The following is a 19656-nucleotide window of genomic DNA, read 5'->3' as shown; positions in this document are numbered from 1 at the left end:
CCCGGCTGCGCCCCTGGGGCCGGCCGGGGCCGCGCCGGCTGCGAGCAAGGTGAGTGCGGACGGGCAGGCGGGGAGCGCAGCGGGAGGGTGCGCGGGGTCCGCGGGACGGGGAGGGACACAGAGAGACCGAGAGAGCCTTGGCCGGGCGGCGGCGTTCTCTTCTCCCATCCCGGACCCGGTTCCCCGTCGCGGAGGGAACGGGAGGACGGGCACCGTTTGCCAACGTGACAGCCAAAGCTGTTCCGAGAGCAGAGTTAAACTTGTGCGTTAGCGGGTGCAGCGGAAGGACCGAGGTCCCACCAGTGGTTATTCCGCCGCAGTTTTCTAATTGTGGGTAAATCGCGTTTCGAAGCAGTGCTGTGAGTGTTCAGCAGGCTCAGCTAGCCAAGGCTGGCTGGCATTCTCTTCTTTGTAACGGGGAGCGCTTCCCCGGGAAGCACTTGGTCTACAGAAGTGAAGTGGCAGAAGGATAAGCAGAAGGATGCCTTGCTCTAAAGGCGATCTGCTCACACAGTATGTCTGTCTGTCTGTCTGTCTGTGTTTTTTTACCCCATATCCTGGGGCTCACAAGTTAGCGATGGTGCTCGAGGACATCTGTAAACGGAGCCAAGAGATCTGTGCTCCCTCCCCACACACTCCCAGCTGAACTCCCACTGACTTCAGGGGAGTTTTCAGTGTGTAAGGACTGAGCAGCAATTTCAGCATTCAGCCCTTGATCAGCTTTACATTTCATCAGTATTGACATTAAATGTCAATAGCACAGTCTGGATTTGAACGATTTCACATTTTCTCCTGCATCACTCTGATATTATCTCCCACCTATATAAGGATTTTGTCCTATCTATACTAAAAATGATCAAGCCTAATCATTGCAATAAAAATTAAAATTCCCTACTTTGTTGCCCTTCCTTTTACATATTTTCTAATAGCACAAGGTCAGCAAGGAAGTTCATAATTAATATTATTAATAATAATTTGTTCTTATGGAAGTTGGGTTTGTTGTGGGTTTTTTACATTAATTTAATTTCAGATTACTGAAAAGGATTGTTATGTTTCTCTTCCAACAATAGCCATAGAAGGTGTCTGAAAAAAAGATGATAACCTGAACAATGTGATAATTATACATTTTGGTATAAAATATCACAGGAAGAGGATATGGAGGCACCAAGGTCCATATTGATCATTTACACGTTAAAAAAAATGCAGCTTCCAAAGCCATGTTCCAAGTGAAATGTTGTGCTCCTTCTAGAAGATAGAATGATGTTATGCAGTACAGATGTTTCCCTAGAAAGAATACCAGGCAGCTGATGGCATGGAAGAGAAAACACATAACTAGACACAGATGAAAAAAAATGCAGAAGACTTCATGCCCTTTAACTGGTCTCACTTTTGGAAAGGGTCCCACACTTGCTTCTCTAAATTAGCCCAACATATTAATAGCCTTTTTCAGAATTCTTCAGTCTGGTTCCCAGAATACTTGGTGAGGACTTAGTCTAATCTAATAGTGAAGAAGAACACAGCAGTTTATTGCTAAGAACCCAATCTTGCACTTAGTAAAGTAAGTTAGTTCCAGAATCCCCTGTAAGTTCAGCATGTAAGTAAAAAACCACCAAAAATACTGCATGATTTGGGTTTAGCTGTGTTTCTTCAGTCTTTTCAGAGTGCTGCTTTGTTCCCCTCGAAAAAGGAAATTCAGGCTGGCCCCTGCTAAGAGGGAGGACATGGCTACTGAACAATAGCCAATACTTTCTAATGGAAGGGTCATCTGTTCCTCCTGGACTCAGTGGTAAACTCTCAGTGACATCACCAGGGCACACCTCTGCCCAAAAGCCTTCGTGGGGGCAATAGGAAATAAGTAGAGAGTTTGTGAGGTGGCTTATAGGGGAACATGGAAATAAATCAAGCCACTTCCCCAGAAACAAACATTATTATAACATTCCTCCTGAAGTATGTTCCTGTCTTGCAAGAAGCAAAGAAATGCAAGTAAGACAATGTTATGATGCAGTTTATAGCTAGGGAAGGTCAGACTGACCTGCTGTTTTAGTACCTGGGCTAAGGAAGCCCACACTTGGTATTAGGCACCTGCAATAACTGAGTACAATACCATGTTCAAAGGCTTAACTGTAAATCTCCAGGTTTTCTGAGCTTAAATATTAAGACTTACCTGCAAAGTTAATTGGCTACATTTTGTGCATGTATATATATTAAACTGCTTTATATTTAAACATTAACAATGAAAAATTAAAAAATAAAAGCCCCTTTGCAATTAAACTATGTGGTACCAGTCTAAAATCAGTTTTACAGTTAAAAATAATAAATTTGGTTGTTTCATTTCCTTCCTTCTATAATGAGAGACATCTGGGTAATATTACTTATTCATGCCTTGATAGCAAGTAAACCAAATACAAATATATATAAAATATCATGATTAACCAAGGAAATCACCAAGGAAAATAAATGAATACAAGAGTGCTCTCTACACAGAGCCAGCATAAGTCCAGCAGAATTTAGTATTTTAGTTACTGCTAATAACAATTTACCTGTAATGTACTCAGGCTTCAAGAAAGAGGCCGAGTTCAGTACCTGGAAGCAATTGCTGCCACACGATGTTTGTGTGGCATGTACAGTGTGCTACATGATATGTTGATCATGCTATGTTGTAACAAATGTAATTTAAAGCTCTTCAAGTAAAGCGGGTTAATTATTTTCCTTTCTATTACAAAGAGAGGAAACAATACAAGAGAGGGTGTCTTTGCCAGAGATCAGTGGCAGAACTGGAAATAAAGTACACATCTCCAGAAGTGCCTGATTGTAGAGTTTTTCCATTTAAATTGCTTTTATCACAGGGTAATTCCACTAATGCCAATCAAATAAGGCTTCACCGAACTTCTGTGAGAGAAGAATCAAGCCTCAGGCTCATAGTCTGGACACTAATTATTTTCCCTACCTGTTATACTACAGTCCAGGCAGTCAGTGGAAGGCCTTTTGAGGTTTTGGCTTTTTTTAACAGCATTGGGTTAAAGGAAAAAATATGATGAAAACTTAAACATGAGTGTCCATATTTTCCTTCTAGGAAGATGCACCTCTGGAACCACTCTTACTAGAGCTGCACAGCATGAGATCTCATTTTCTCCAGCTCTGACCATTTTAGTTTTTCAGAGCCTTAAAACATTGATTGATGACATGATGGATCTCACTGCTGCAGAGGAACCAATGCAGCACATTACACACTCAGTATATACAATATTTATGAAAGTTCTAATATAAGCATCCTTGAGTATGCAATACTGCTGTCTGCTGAAGTTCTCAAGATAGTTCTTAAAAAGGACTTCTGATGGATGCACCCTTTTTCAAGGTTCAAATGCCAGGGGGAAGTAATTATAATAGTGACAGACAACAGCGTACATCGATCACACTGAGCATCATCCACAGTTTTGCTGAAGTCAACAGGATTAATTTCTTTGATTTTAGCCTGATCCTGGGAGGGAGGAAAAGCTTCCATTGATCTGAACTGGTGTTAGATTTGACCTATACTACAGGTAGCTTTTTACAAGTACCTGATAGAAACTGATGAATTAGTTTCATTCTGAAGCTGGGATAGACTCTCTTGTATGTATTATGAACCATCCACTAGTGTTCTGAAATACTACCAGTGACAATGCAGTTACATGGGATATACAGCAGGTGTCAATGGGAGACCCTCACACTTGATGCCAATTTGGACTTACCTAATTGACTTCAAGGCAACAGAGATGAACTATCAGTGCAGGGCCTTTCTGTGGCACTGTCCCACGTTGGAACACCTTGGAAATTAAAGCAGAAATAAAAACGTTTGTTGTTTTTACAGATTTCCAATATTCAGAATACTTCTTCTGCTTGGCTTTAAATCTGCCATTTCAGAGCACACTACCAGGGTGAAAGGCACAATTTCTACTTCTGATCCTGGTTTTCCCAATCTACATTGACAGCCAAATTGCAAACCTTTGGACACAGGCATTTATGGAGGAACTACTGGCACACCTTTAGCCAACACCAAAAACCCTGCTTGTAACACAAGTAGAGCAGCAGTGAAAGTGATTCCCATTCTGTTTGCAATGCAGCCATGCACAGTAACAATGCTTGTTCCCAGTGAAATGTAAAAAATAAAACAGGGTTTGAAGTTAACCAGCATCTCTGGACATGAGAGATTCTCTCTCTGGAGACTGGCATAGGAAAAGAGGCCAATCACAACAGCACAATTCCTTTGAAGCTCCTCTGCTTTTTGGAGTTAATTAAAAGTTGGCTGAGTGGTTTTCCTCTCCCTTTTTTCCTGGGTGTCTCATCTTGAGCCTATATGGCAGGTGCTGCGGAGCAAGTCTCAGCAGCACCCACTGGATACCCTTACTTCCTTGCATTTGCAAGTATAACTTAATCTCCTTTAAACAGTTATAGCACATAGGAAAGACTCTGACTTGGGCAGATACCAGGACAACTAAAATTACCAGACTGTATGTAAACAACATGAATTGACCGGCAGTAACCTCAGCTGGAACACAATTACAAGAAATGCATACACATTTTTTTTTTAGTGTTTATAAATAAAGAGTTTCTGTCAGGACAGTAGATTTGTATTTTTTAATATAAGGCTGAATTAAGTCTGTCCTAAGACCACAGTGTGTGTCCTAGGGCTGCCTAGCAGGCCTGCTTTGTGGTCCTGTGCCCTTGTTTCTAACTATTGTGGGGTCAGTTCACCTCTCCTCATCCTCCCTCTTCCTGACCAGTGCTGAGGAGGGCAGAGAGCTGTGGGCTGGACCCCAGTGCTCCCATTCCCTGTTGCTGAACGTGGTGTGGAGGCAGTGTAGGTTTGAGAAGCACTTTAAGGAGAGGCTTGACACTGTATTGAGTTGATGGAGAGCAGAGAGTAGATACTACTGCATTAGCTCTACTGCCACCATATTTAGTTTTCTTCAGCAACTAAAAGAGCTGAAAACTTATAGCTTAAACAACTGAGATGCTACTATTCCTGTGACTCCAGAAACCTAGAGCCTCCAGTGCATACAGTTAAGCCAGACCTGTTTGCTAAAAGGTAATGAAGGTGCTCTTCTGCACAGTTCTTGTGCTGTAGGGGCAGCACAGAAGGAAGCCCCTCGGGCACATGTGCTCGGGTGCAGCATGGGCTTGAGGTGTTAAAATCTAACAGCAAAAGACTTAATCAGTGCAATTAAGAATTAACCAGTATCCTTTTAATCATGCTAAATATTAGTTTTGCTGCTGCCTAGGAAGTGAAAAAGTGTTTCCCGGTCATTTTACAAACACTGACCATCTTGCAATGAAAACATTCACACATAAATAGATACTTTGTAATACAGCATAAACATACAGGCTGGCAGATCAGGTCATCTTACAGTTCCCTATGATCAATTTACACAGGAAACACAGATCTGTGTTTCATTATGGAGTAAGAGTTTTACCTGTTGGAAAGAAAAACTAAGGTACTATACTGAAAGTCTAGATTTTAAAGCTCTGTTATGTTTTATGAGGTATTCCTGCTACTGTAGCTAATGTCTCTCTTGATCTGGTAGTATAACTACCAGGTGTCTGAAAACCACAACATTTTGAGTAAACAACAGAAATAATTTTCTCATTAGTGTGCCCTTTGATTTGTTTGCTACATAATTATGACTCGTCATATGATATAGGTTGATACATACTTCAAAGTGCATATTCCATATATTTGGTTAGCTCTATGAAATGGCAGGTTTAATATTAGTTACATGTAAAAATAGGCTTTCTTTTATTTCTTTCTAGATTAACTTATCAAGTAAAAATCCATATTTTAAATTAAATGATGAAATATTTTAAATTTACCTTTAACAATCCCCTTCTGTGTTTTGCTCTGTGTACATGAATGAATTCTTCCCCTGCTGTCATTGGGAATTGTGTAAATACAAAAGGAGGAGCGAGCCAAATTCTGCCATGGAGAATTTAGAAGAGAATTTTATTCTTCAAGTACTCCCTTATTCAAATATTTGAATAGAAACATTGTGTAATGTGTACTCAGGAAACACTGTATTGGTTTCAGTAGGTGTCATGCAAGACTGTAAGCAATCATGCACTAAAATAAACTTATTTTTGGAGATGACATCTTCAAACTTGCTTTCTGGTATGTCAGGAATCACTTTGCTATGCCTGCAGTTGATGTTTCAAGTGAAAATAACAGTCTACACAAAAGTCTGTTGAAGAGCAGAAATAAACAAAATTCCAGACTCTGTCTGTATGTGACACATACAGAAAAACACAAAGAGAAAAATCGTAAAGGCAGATAAATGATGTGCAACATGTCTACAGTATTGTTATAACTGACTCAGTCATAATCCTCTCTTTGAAATGATAGCTCACTCTGTAACATGAGTTGAATAAATGTTGTTTGCAATTTACTGCACAGTAAGCTACTGCTGAGAAAGTAAACAGGAGGCAGAAAGGAACATGCAAACTCAAGTTTGAGGTTAATTAATTCCTCGAGTTATCTGGCAGTTGTTTGGCTTTGTGGTTTTATAAAATATACTGAACTAAAACCAGGACACAAGCTGAGAAAAAAAAGCGGACCTACCTATTATTGTTATTATTTACACAAACACTAACACATATACAATGAAATGCAGGCACAAACATTGACTATTTCCTCCCACTGGTAAAGCCCCTGCAAACTGGATGATGGTGTAGTTTCTAATTTTAAGTAGATCACAGAACAGAGGCAGATGGATTAACTGAGATTTCAGGCAATACTAATTCATACAGTTGGGCTACATTTGAAAATTTAACAGAAATGTATTCTTTCTTGTTGTTATGACTCTGTTCTGCTTCTGTGGAGTTATACCTGGGAGCAGCTTTTTCCCACCAGTGGCCCTTGGCTACCTTCAACAGCACGTGCATCTGGCATCCCAAGTAAAACTACCTAATAGAAAAATGCAACATCTGCTGATTTTCTTGGATTTCTGTGTTCTGCAGCTCTCAAGAAGCAGACTTCCCCCTCCCCCCCATTTTAGACAATTCCTTATGTTTTTATCTTGCTTTGTCTGAGAATTTGGTAAAGGCTTCTCATGAATTAACAGAACTACATCCAATATTTTTCTGTCTGAGAACGAGTATGAACAAATGCATTCTTTGGCTAAAATAAACTGCTGACATCCAATACATGCATAATGTTCTGTGGGTCAGAGCAAGAGCTATGCAATACGTGTGGTTGTTTTCTGATTCCCTTAAGTTCAATGGAATTTTGTGAAAGATAAAAGTAGAAAGTAGAGCATTTATATATATATATATATATACATACATACATACATATATATACACTTTTTGCTCATTTGGGTAGAGGAAATCACATTTAAATAACTGTGTAGTCTACACATACTTCTTTTTTCCTAGATTTTTAGCTAAGTTGTAGCATCAGAAGGTTCAGAAATATAATTTCAGTATAAGAAGTAAAATGTTAAAAATAAGGTTATCTCCTTTTGTATATCACTGTATAAGAATGTTAGGTGTGCCAAAGTGTTTCTTGGAAGCAGCTCACTAATACATGACACAGAAACTCTCTCTGCAGAGGGAAAATGAGATTTGGAGTCTTTCATGTGGGATATATTAACTGAGCAATGGAGTATCTTGGAGGTTTAATTGTTTTATTTTTAATTTTTTTTTTTAACTAGGGTCAGTGAGACTCCAGGGTGGCAAGAATGAGTTTGAAGGTACAGTGGAAGTTTATTTGAATGGAATCTGGGGAACAATCTGTGGGAGCCATTGGGACAATAATGATGCAACAGTTGTATGTCGACAGCTTGCACTTGGGTAAGTTTCAGAGTGAAAATCAGTCAACTTATTTTTAATGTTTCAGTATGGAGGACAAACTATTGTGTAAATCCTCAGGGCTTTTTGTGTTTGATGGTTGCTTCTTCTGTTTCAAAGTTTTTAAATGCTGAAGTTGTTCTCCCCAGAATCCTTCACGTTACACTTCAAAGAGGTTGCTGTGATAATCAGTATTTCATCAGAAAACTACATATGGCACCTGGAGAGCAGCAGACCAGGGCAGATGCTCTGCTTTCAAAGTGAAACGTGTGAGCGGGTCAAAAAAGCTTAGGGCAAACAAAAACTGCTCACTTAGACGTTTGGGAGATGTCCACAAGGACAGAAATATGTAGTCTGATCCTGATCTCACATATGTAACTCTCATCTAGGAGAGAGACTTAGCTCCAGTGAGGTTATTGAATCAATAACAATGTAATTGTGGCCAGAGTTAGACTCTACAGGGGCTCCTAATCACAGGAAAATTCCTGGTTCTCAGGAGCCTGGGACTACCCTGGTAATCATCCATTGTATCCTGCCAAAAAACATCTGGGACTCATCCTAACTTTTTGGAAAATGGCAACATTTTACAGTTATAGCAATACTGGACAGGTTGAAAATCTCTGCATTGTCCTCACTGAGCTGCTGCCAGAATGGAGTTAATCAACAGGACACTTTAACATAATTTGTTTGGCTTTATTGCCTTTATAACATTTCTTTCACTCATATAGCAAAGCAGTGATTTTGCTTGCTACAAGCAGTAAGGGGCTTTTAGAGCAGACTTGCACTGTGACATTCCTCATGATTACCCCACTTTTTAAGACTGCCAGCCAGAACTAAACCTAAGCTGGTTTATAATGTTCAGTACTAATCTGGACACACCACGCCAACTTATAAAAATATGAGGATTAGATGAGATAAAAGTTCAGCCATCTGGAGGCTGTGATTTTGCTTATGACTTCAGCTGTCTACGTGCACTGTCTCCCTCCTCATTTTCACGTAAGTTCTTTCTGCTCCCATACCCTGAACCTTCAGCTGAATGAGAGCACTCTTAGCAAAAGCAGATCAGCGATACGGGTGAGTGGTTTGGTGTTTTCAACAGAAATGGGTTAAAGCTGAACCCAGGCCAAAAAGCCCCAAGCAAAGAGGAGCTGAAAGTTCCTGTTATCATGAGTGTCTGGCAGAAATTTGGATCTAAGTACCACCAAGTGAACTCAGATGTATTATTGGTGCTTTTCAGGTGCTTCCATCCATCTGTTCCTTTGATATTACAGTATTTGGGCTTTGCTTTAATTGTGTTGGGCTTTATATGGAAGAAAAGATAGCTTCATAAATGCTGCTGTAGATTCGGTATGGGAAGGAAAGGGAGCTGTTTATAAATGGTCTGGATGGATGGGAGTGGCTGAAGAGAGAAAAGTGGATGTGGGCCTGATCTAATGGAGTATGAGGTGGTTTCCTTGTCCCATCATCACAACCACAGTATATGACATATATGGGCACAGCATTGGTACGTTTTCATGGACTAAAGGAGACAATAAGGGTGAAAGGCCTGGTGGAATTAACTCTCCTGAAAGTGGGACTGCAGGGCTGGTACCGTAGATTAACCTGTGGACTCTGTTGATTTTTGTAGTTCAGAACTGAGAGAACAGGAATGTAGTTGGCCCTGCAGCAACACAATCATTGTACTAAAATATCCCACAACAAAACGGTGAGAACTGGGTCACATCTGTTACTTTTCTTTGTGCAGAAGACAATGCTGAACTGTATGAAAATGTCATGAATTTACACTACTGAAGAAAGCCCTTTCTTTCCTACTCCAGGATTTATAGATGAGAAAATGTTCCCACTTCCCTTCCTCCCACTCTAATATCCTATCCTGATTATTCTTCTCACAGTGAAAAAGGTACAGCAAAACACATACCGTTTTCTGGACTGGGCCTTATTCCCGTTTTCTGGAGTGAAGTGCGTTGTCGTGGTGATGAAGAAAATATACTGTTATGTGAAAAAGACACCTGGCAGGATGGAACATGTCCTCAAAAAATGGCAGCTGCTGTCACATGTAGCTCCTCCCTGGGTAAAAAAAATACATATGGTTTGCATAACTCCTTCTCTTATTTAAATAGAAGTAGTAGGAATTACTCATTATTAAATTAGAAAAAAATATTAAGATTTCTTGGAAGAGAAAATTAAACAGATTGAATCACCACATCATTAACTGCTTCAAATACCTCTATGCAGTGCAAGGAGCAACTAGTTTAACAACTTTTTACCTTTCCAAGACCTACAAGCAAATCGCTGCTTTGAGATGTAGCTTGTGAGAAGGGGTGAAGTACCAAGAATCTCTGGCTGTCAAAGTAGGATTGTATCTCCCCACATTTTTTTTAATAGGAAAAAAAGTATTATGAATGTTTTTAAGATATTTCAGATTATTTTAATCAACGTGCTAAGCAGCAACTGAATGGGCACTTATGCCATCAGATTTAGGATATTGCTGGCCTCGAGGAAGGCTGGGCTGGCACTGCTGGGGAGCTGGCAATGGCAGCGTCTTCAGCTGTAACCAGAACAATGTGGCTGCAGCCAGTTCTGGGCTGCCTTTCCTCTCCTACTTACATTCCTATCCAAAGGCAGGTGCATTTCTGTCCTAAAGCTCTCCTATTAATGAGTAATATTTTGATAAATGACTTTTAAAAGAACATTTTGGTCTTAATTTAGTAGGAAACGGTAGAATAGAGGGAAGGGAGAAGCTTTTTTTAAGGTATGAGACAAGTTGAAGGACCAAAACAAGAGAAATAGTTTTGCCTAAAGAAACTGAAAACTATAAATGTTTTTAAGTTTTTGCAGGTTCTACTGCAACTAGCCTTGAGTAATTGCAAAAAGCCTCAGATTTCATATCAGTGAAACAGTAACATGCTCTTAACTTTCTTTTTTGAAGCCAAGAAATAGACGAAATAGTAGAATTAATTGGTTGGAAGGCTACACAAAAATTATTCACATTTCAAATCATTCATATGTTAGATATGGTGAAATTTAAAATAACCTTGTTAATATTAGAACAATTGTGGGAGGTTTATGTGGTTTTAACCTGTTTCCATTATTATAGCTTTATGCAGAAGTGATGCTTTCAAGACAGTTTCTTGGTGCACCAGAAGAGAGCCATTGATTTGAAAAGACCAGAAACAGGAAGTGGACAATTAAAGTGAGACTCCAGTCAAGGAGATTTCACTGCTCTGACTGGAATTACAAAGGAATAAGAAAACAGGAGGATGAATGACTACTTCCATGTCAATGAAATAATTTTGCCTCTTACTTCAGATTTTACCCTCTGGGAGCAAGCCTATACAGAGGGAATTTTGCTCTTACTGGTAGAAATGCAGCTCTACAGAGTGATTTAGTATTTGGCCTTACAGCACTAAGTGTCTGTGAGTGCTCTCACACGTAGGTAATTCAAGATCAGTATAGTTACCTGTCTGTACTATTCTTCAGCTACTGACAGTGGAGCTGAGGGGAACTCATTTCTAAGAAGTTTAAATTCAGGTTTTCCATCCAACTAGAAAAAATAAAGTGTGGTTCTGGAGTGATGTCAGAGAAACCATTAAGCCCCTTCCCTTTTCTTTACTATCCGGATTCTATTTTGGGAAATAAATGACCTTTTCCATATTCTGTGTTGGATCACAGCCCCTGTCTTTACTCCGATCCGGCTGGCTGGAGGGAACAACGCCCACGAGGGAAGAGTAGAAGTCTACCATGGTGGCCAGTGGGGGACAGTCTGTGACGATCAGTGGGATGACGCAGATGCTGAAGTTGTCTGCCGGCAGCTTGGCCTTGGGTTTGTTTTTCTACATGTTTTTTATTCCAGCAGCAAAGCAGGAGAGTTACCACACACACAGCTGAAGCCGGGAGAAGCGTAATTGTAAAAAATGCTCCTTTAAAACTGCACTAATACCATGGGGCAGTCACTAAGTTTATTTATAGAAGGTTTAGGTACAGTGCCATTACTTTTAATTCCCTGGAACTCTGATTTACGGGATCCAGTTTTCGGTGTCATATGATAGGGACAGTTTTGTCTGTAGGTCAGACAAAAAATGTGTCTCAGAATAAATGTTGACTTTATAGTGAAAACTCACTAGGATTCCTGTAAGGTTTCAACCAAAGCACACAGGTGATGAAAAGGAATTTGGCTTGACTGTTCCAATCCTTACTGAAGAGCCTGACAGCCTCCTTGCTTTGGTGTAAGAGCGCTGCTTTGTCAGAGAGGATGTGTTTTTTTGGCATCTCTCAAGATTTGTTTAAATCATGACTCTCTGAAGATTGGCAGTTTGCATATATTGAGGTAGAGACCTTTTGAAGTTTTGACAGTTAAGCTTGTCAGTGATTCTGTCTGAGCATGGGCTGAAATACAGCCACAGCAGCCAAACAGGATTTTCTTGCTCCTCTTCTCAACAGCTGGGGGTGATTTTGATACCACACAGGACAGTATTCAGTATTTGAGGGAAGATGCTGCAGGAGTGGGAGACAGAGGAGAACTGCTGAATGAGAGAGGAAGGAGATGGGGATAACTGGGATGAAAGGCCAGATGGCTTGAAGAGGGAAAGAACTAGGAGCAAGAGGCAGAGAAACCACCAAGATGTATCCCAAGGAGGAGAAGGGGATTATGTGTGAGACAGAGTAGATGAGAACTAAGCAGGTAAATGCAGAGGAGACTGGAACAGAACTCTCTGTTAACCCTGCTGGGATTATGATGAATTGAAAGAAGTGGCATTGTAGGCAGCAAGCTGGGTGGCATTCATGGGTGGCCCCCAGAGTGTACTTATTTTGTAACTGAGGCCTTGGGCCGCCCGTACCACCCAAATTAGCTCAAAAGGATGAGAACTTCTGTTCTTAAAAAGCTACTAGATCTCCTGGGGAGCCATGTGGGAACCAACATGCTCTTCTGACATCAGATTTTTATTTTTCCCCAGTTTATTTTATGCTGTATTTCTATATGCCTCTAAATTTTCAATTGGGAATACCTATTGGAAAGTCTCTCTTCTTACAGGCTTTTCCTGCTTTTGAATTGGGCCACTATTAATAGGTTTGAGGAGTTACTAAGCTCTGCTTTGCATTTCTGTATAGTGATGACAAGTCTAATGCTCTTAACCTGCCTCTTTGCTGATGACACTAAAACTTTTGATTACTTCTATTTAATGATCAGAAATGGCAGTTCTGAGAAGCTTCTAATTTGATTCATTTTTCCGAGTAAATAAATTGTATTAAGATGGTGCTAAGTCTGCTAAGTCTCTTTGAAACATGTCTGGAGATGTACAGAATTTCTTACGTAAGCAAGATGTCACAACACATGTGCTCGTTAATATGAAGTGAAATCTTACCAACAGTGGCAGCAGACCAGTTCTGAAGTACTAAAAATAATCTAAATTTGCATACTGTTAATCCATCTGGAAATGTGCCAGAAATTGTAAAAGTAAAGCATCTCAGTAAGTAGCTTCCCACACCCCTTCAACTCTTCTGCACCACTTCTATAAAACTTCACAGTATGAATATACCATTAATAGGTGAAAAATAATGAAAATTTATTTTATCATTTTTATTTCATAAATACGTTTTGCTCAATACAAATTCCCCTTGTTATAGTAATGAGATGTTTTGTCTCTGCTTTATTGGAACTCTACACTTTAGTAAATTATGGTATAATTTGTTTTCAGCAGTCAAGAGTAGTCAAGCATTATCTCTGATTTCAGCCAGCTTCTTAACGAACAAGGATTTTTTTTCTAACATTTTCTATACATTTGTACCAAATACACTGGAAAACAAATATGCTTTTATTTATTTAGACGCTTAAATATAAACGTGATACCAAGATTTGAAGTATTACCATCAGTGTATCCTATGGATTATATTTTCTTAGTTTACTATATAGTTGTTCACACTTTCAACCACTTTGAAAAGCAAGTCTTTATGAAATATGAGAGATGAAGGACTTGCCTCTTTTTCCCATTACCAGCATTGCAAAATACCATTGCTCAGTAAATTAATGCTGCATATAAAGATGCAAGGTTACTTAACAAAGTATATGGAGGAATAGTAAGGGCAATCAGAAAACGTTTTCAAATCTCAATGAAAAATATAATCTCCAATCTATTAAAAATCTTCATGGCACTGTTAAAGGAAAAACAGAGTAAGAGGTCTGTTAGTATGTTATTTGGAATTAGGAAGGTCATTTGGAAGAAAAGGTAAGGTCTAAGGCACTAACTTCAGACTGAAGCTATGTGTTTTGCTAAAATGTTGCCTGCTGTGTGTCTGAGGGTTTTTTTGGCCCTGAAAACTGTATGTTACTTAATTTAAACTAATCATTTAGATAGGTAAATTGTTACAGTAAAAAATTCAGACAGGCATTTCAACCTTGACATTTCAAACTAGACTGAATATATGAACAGAGAAACCACTGAGGGGAAAGAAACCAAACCATGACAAACATTTACATATGAAAGACATGGTATCTTAAACAGAATTAGAAAAATGCTGATAGATCATCAAGTGTTAAACACTGCATAATTTCTGCAATGCTGAACAACGGAGTGTTTTCAATTTACATAGCTTGTTGTGCTCAAAATCCTCGATGCTGACACAGAATATACCCCACACAAGGCTAAGGTCTGCTTTCTGTTCTTATTTCTACTGCTGACTGTGTTGTCAAGTCACTTAAGATCTCTTCGCTGTGGTTTGTACATGGCTAAATGTGGAACAATCACTTTTATCTGCCTCATCTGGGTATTTGAGATTTGATTAATGTGCTTTAAGGACAACAGATGAAAGTCACTGTAGAAATATCTATCGGATTACTTTTACTACGCATAAACATTAAATTAAAATTAGAATCCTCATACCCAAGCTGTACATCTATAATCTCCTCTAGGACAGTTATGCTTAAAAACCAAAAGGCAGAGAAAAGGAGAATCTTCAGCATGCTTGTTCTTGACGGGGTGTTCCTGACATTTCGACAGGGGCGTTGCCAAGGCGTGGGGCCAGGCTTACTTTGGAGAAGGCTCCGGCCCCGTGCTGCTGGATGAAGTGCAGTGCACGGGAAATGAACTGTCCATAGAACAGTGTCCAAAAAGCTCCTGGCGAGAACACAACTGTGCCCACAAAGAAGACGCTGGCGTTTCCTGCACGCCTCTCACAGGTACTTCAATTACCAAAAATCACACAGAAAAGCAGGGACAAATGCAGAGTTCACAGCTCTGGAAAGAGAACCTTTAAAGTTTGCAGATGCACAAAACCCCACAGTAATTAACTGTTCTGGCAGTATCACAATGAACCAGCTGTTGGCTACGGATAACAGGTACAGAAAATCTCATTATTCAAAATAAGGCCCTGGTTCCTCAGTAATGTGCCAACTGCCACTTACTCTGTGGGGCATTGCCTCAGCTGGGTATCACATCTGCCAGTGGCAGTAAGCGTGTCAGCATGGAATCAGTGGGCCATAACAGGATACAAAGAAAAAGATAAGGTGTACATCAGTGAAACTCTGTAATCTGAGCCCACTCCTGCGGACCTGGCGTGTAATAAGGGCCTGGGGGATCGATATCTTGTGCTATTCCTTGTGCACTCAGGCAGTTACATTAAGCAACCCTTCCCAGCTGAGCGGGTGCATTGTGGCATTCCTGTCCTCTCCTCAGAGGACACGCAGGGATCAGCACTACATGGAGGAGTCTCGTATTCGGCTCGGATGCAGTAAACCCGATGTTATTGATTTTGGTTTAGAACAATAACCGGACCTAAGAAAAACTGATTCCTGTTTTTGTTTTCCCTCGCTCGTTAACGACACAGATGGTGCACTGAGACTCACAAGTGGGAAGGGCAGTCACGAGGGACGCCTGGAGGTCTATCACAGTGGGCAGTGGGGCACCGTCTGCGACGATGGGTGGACAGAGGTGAACACGCAGGTGGTTTGCCGGCAGCTGGGATTTAAGTAAGATTACTTGATATTGGATATCTGGCTCCGTGACTTGACAATGATGACAAACATTTACATGAACCCTACGTGGACCCTACTCAGGAGTCTTGTTTTTTAATGTTAGCTGAGTGCTACATAGAAACTACTGAGTTAAAATCCACTAGAGCCTGCTTCCCACAGTGTTAAAGAGGTATTTATGGCCTCAGTTTAGGTAGAAAAAAAACCTTCAACAGATACTGTAATTCAGCAGCATTTATGCACCAGGTTCCTTCCAATCATCTTTCTGGCTGAGGTCAATGCATATGCTGTAGACAAAAAATGATTTTGTATTCTATTTTGCCTATAAAAGTTAGATTCTTCTAAATCTTTGCCTGTCATACAATCATTAAAAATTACAGATATTTTCAAGGTGTAAGTCCTTCTGCACTACCTTATAAAACCCATAGCCTAGCCCTGGAACACTGTTATGTATTGAAAAGCCTATTTTAGAAAGATCCCATTAGAGCTTGATGAATTCACTCTTCACTACTTTTCCTACTGACTGTGGTTACAAGGATGCACTCTCTCTAGGTGACTGTCGTCTTGCCTTCAGATAGTAACAGCTCACATTCAAAAAATGATTTTGTCTCATTTTCTCCAGACTGTGACATTTAAATGTATCTATAATACTAAGAATATGCTATAAGCCTCAAAGTCAGTGTGAGCCATATGCTTGGCTGAAGAGAGGCCTTAATCAAAGGTATTACATTCTTAAGTTTCTATCAATGTAATAGTCATTCCTCAAAAAAAAAAACATTACCAAAGAGGGGGCATAAGGTGCTCTCCTTGAATTTAATGCTAACTGAACCTGCTCTGTCATAGTTAACACTGTTTACAGTTAATGCTTGTGAAACCTTTATTTCTTCAGGAGTAACTAATTTCCTTTCTAGTGCTGAAGCACCACAAGTCCTCTGCTCAGTGTGGACCAAAACATTGCGTATGTGTTGTGCAGGTATGGAAAAAGTGCAGGTATGGAAAAAGAGAGCTCCTCGGAAGGGAGCTCTGGGCCCATCTGGCTGGATGATGTCAGCTGCTCTGGGAAGGAGACAAACCTCCTGCAGTGTTCATGGAGGGAGTGGGGAAAGCACGACTGCAACCACCAGGAGGATGTCAGGCTCATCTGCCATCCAGATAACGACAGCCACAAGCTCTCACTCGGTAAGGCAGCTCTTTGGTGAACTGTGGTATGAGTTTTGCTGGATACAGATCCCAGCAAAGTACAGGACACTTAAGGGTGCTCAAAATCCTAGTATTTGTCAGATGTGTGCAGAGAAGGAACAGGAAGGGAAAATCCTCACTATTCTCATGAAGATCACAGGAAGTAATCCAGCTTTGTTCAGAGGAACATAAGCAGCCAAGAACATTAAAGCTCAACAAAGATTTGCATGGCAAATTCCAGAGATGCTGTTCTCTCAGTCTTCACCAGATTTTAGACCTATCCTGCACTTCCTGATGGTATAACTAAGTTTACTCCTCAGTCTCCAGCCTCCAAGTAACTTTCTCCTGATGTCAAAAGTTGAGACATACCTGAGCACTATTACTATTATAGTAGTGTTACTATTGCCTACCATTTACATTGTGTCTGGGTGAATGGGCCCCACTTGCTGACCAGAACACAATGATACTGCACACACAGATAAAAGAGTCAGTTCCAATGTCAAAAGCCTAGAAACTTGTATGAAAATAAAAAGAATAAAAAGACTGATAAGAAATGATAGAAAACAAATAAATTCCAAATATTCCTATGTAGATAATTAATCATTCTGGCTATCAGACATGCACAGTAGACACTAAAGGGGAACAATGGGTTGCTCAGCAGTTCTGAAAAAGTTTAATTTTTACAATTTGCTACATGAAGTTTGTAGCTTGCCAGTATGTTGCCTTTTAGAAAATTGTTGCCAATATTATTTAGTTTACCCCAGAATACTTTAGTTGATTTTGAAATTAGAATGATAACTAGCGGAGTTAGATTCCCAGCTTCTGCTGAAACGTAGTGGAATTGTGTGTGCCTGAAGTTCTCTGGAAATCATAGACTGAAGGTCTATCCCACAAACCACGACACGGATTTACTGCACGATGTAGCTACCTGTTATAACAACATTCAGCACTTCCACATGTACTTTTGTAGTCTCTCCCTCTTTATAGCCTTTTTCTATATAGCCTTTAGACCTCTCACCATCCAGTGATACTGCTTTATGTTGCAGTACAGTTCCATTATGTGTACATGATGTCAAATCATATTTGGTAGAAAGAATTTTCTCAACCCCAAAATAACAGAAATTCAAATCATGACTGCTGTCCTTACAGATGCAAACCATCTGTGCTGCTTTGCTCAAATTCCTATAAAATATAATCTCAGCTGAAGGAGGTCTGGTTCAGCTAAATACATCCATATGGGAACATTCTCACATCCCCCATTACCAGACTGTTACATTAATTTTGTGCTCATAAATATATATATATATATATATTCTAAGCCACAAGGAGATAACAATAAAGTATTATTAATATCCCATGCCTCTATGTGGTTAAGAGAAGTATAATTTTTACCCGAATTTTTATTCTTCCAGACTAACATCAGTTCAACAAAAAAAATAAGACAGTTTATCCCTCATTTCCTAGATTTCTGATTGGAAAGTGGACAAAGACTCTCTTGTTACCATTTACTTCCTAGCATTTGAAAAAGCATTTTTTTCTGTGGAGGGAAGAATTCAGTGGAAAAATATGAGAAATTAGTAGATGATTTGACTTGAGAAAATACAGATATTGAGGAACACTGAAAATGAGGTAGAATACACTACAATAATTTATTCAGTATGTAAGATCATGACAGTGTAGGTAAACAGGTTGGTGAAGTTAATTCATGGAACTGCCCAGACAGTATGAAATCCAGTAGAAACAATATGCTTTAAATTACATGTGAAGCAAACAGACTTTGTTTTCAAATATTTCCTCTTTTAATTAATGAATTAGGCCATATTTAACCAGTGCTGATTCAGAGTCTGAATTAATCTGAATTAAAAATCACATGCAAATGTCTCAAAACACTGCTTTGTTTAAGAGCACCATTAAGTAATTTCTCATCCTTACAGATTTAGAAAAGATTAGGAACAGGCTAGAAGAATGAGGAACAGTCTCTTCAATTATTCTAAAAAGCAACTCTCATGAGTGTATTAAAGATTATAAAGTATGGCATACAAAAAGATTTAGAGGGTGATTCTCACTTAAATGTTATAAATAGGCCTGAGAGGAATTCATAGCTGTTTTAGGGCTACTTGCGTTGCTTGCATGCTGTAAAGGAACTGTAACGTGAGAATTAAATATGTACTTTGCCTAATGATTCAAAATGTAACTACAGGCCAAGCAATGAACAAACCATGATTAATTAACTCTGACTAATCCACATAAGTGAGACTTCCTATTACGAACATGTCTGAATTAGCAACCAATTTAAATTTCTAGAAAAGCAATCAGACATTAGTCTAGAATACCGTGCTGCAGAACAGCGTGCGTAACGATAAGGAATGGCTGAAGTTTAACACAACACTGCACTTTTTGTGCTGAGATAGTGGTTAAGAGGAGCAGCAGCACCCAGTTTGAGAATGGATTCATGAACTGAGGTGCAGTTAAACTCACTCATAAAGTTTCTATATGGAAAAGCTGTCCAGCTTGTACAGGTATCATATCAAAGTATCTCGGGTGTTTTCTACCTTTACTTGGGGAATTGTTCTGTGCCCACTGGGGTCCATTTCTGAGCTATATATATGAAATAAAGGAACCAGATGAATTCTGATGTTTAAAGTACAGTAGCATTTGATATTTGTCTTGCACTTTGGACAAACTGCTTCCTT

At 39.6% G+C, this 19656-nt stretch overlaps 1 protein-coding gene across 1 annotated transcript in view; it reads left to right on the top strand.

The window, feature by feature from the left end:
- Positions 1–19656, top strand: part of PRSS12 (serine protease 12) — a 34410-nt gene that overhangs the window by 621 nt on the left and 14133 nt on the right. Inside the window, exons 2-8 of the mRNA XM_027658879.1 lie at positions 1–49; positions 7683–7821; positions 9711–9889; positions 11491–11641; positions 14814–14992; positions 15640–15781; positions 16758–16963. Coding sequence (XP_027514680.1) covers positions 1–49; positions 7683–7821; positions 9711–9889; positions 11491–11641; positions 14814–14992; positions 15640–15781; positions 16758–16963 — 1045 coding nt within the window. The remainder of the gene's footprint in view (positions 50–7682; positions 7822–9710; positions 9890–11490; positions 11642–14813; positions 14993–15639; positions 15782–16757; positions 16964–19656) is intronic.

This window comes from Corapipo altera, unplaced genomic scaffold (genome assembly GCF_003945725.1).
Source record: "Corapipo altera isolate COAL_440 unplaced genomic scaffold, ASM394572v1 255, whole genome shotgun sequence".
NCBI lineage: Eukaryota > Metazoa > Chordata > Aves > Passeriformes > Pipridae > Corapipo > Corapipo altera.
The sequence above is the reverse complement of the archived record's forward strand: the minus strand, read 5'-3'. Positions and strand labels throughout refer to the sequence as shown.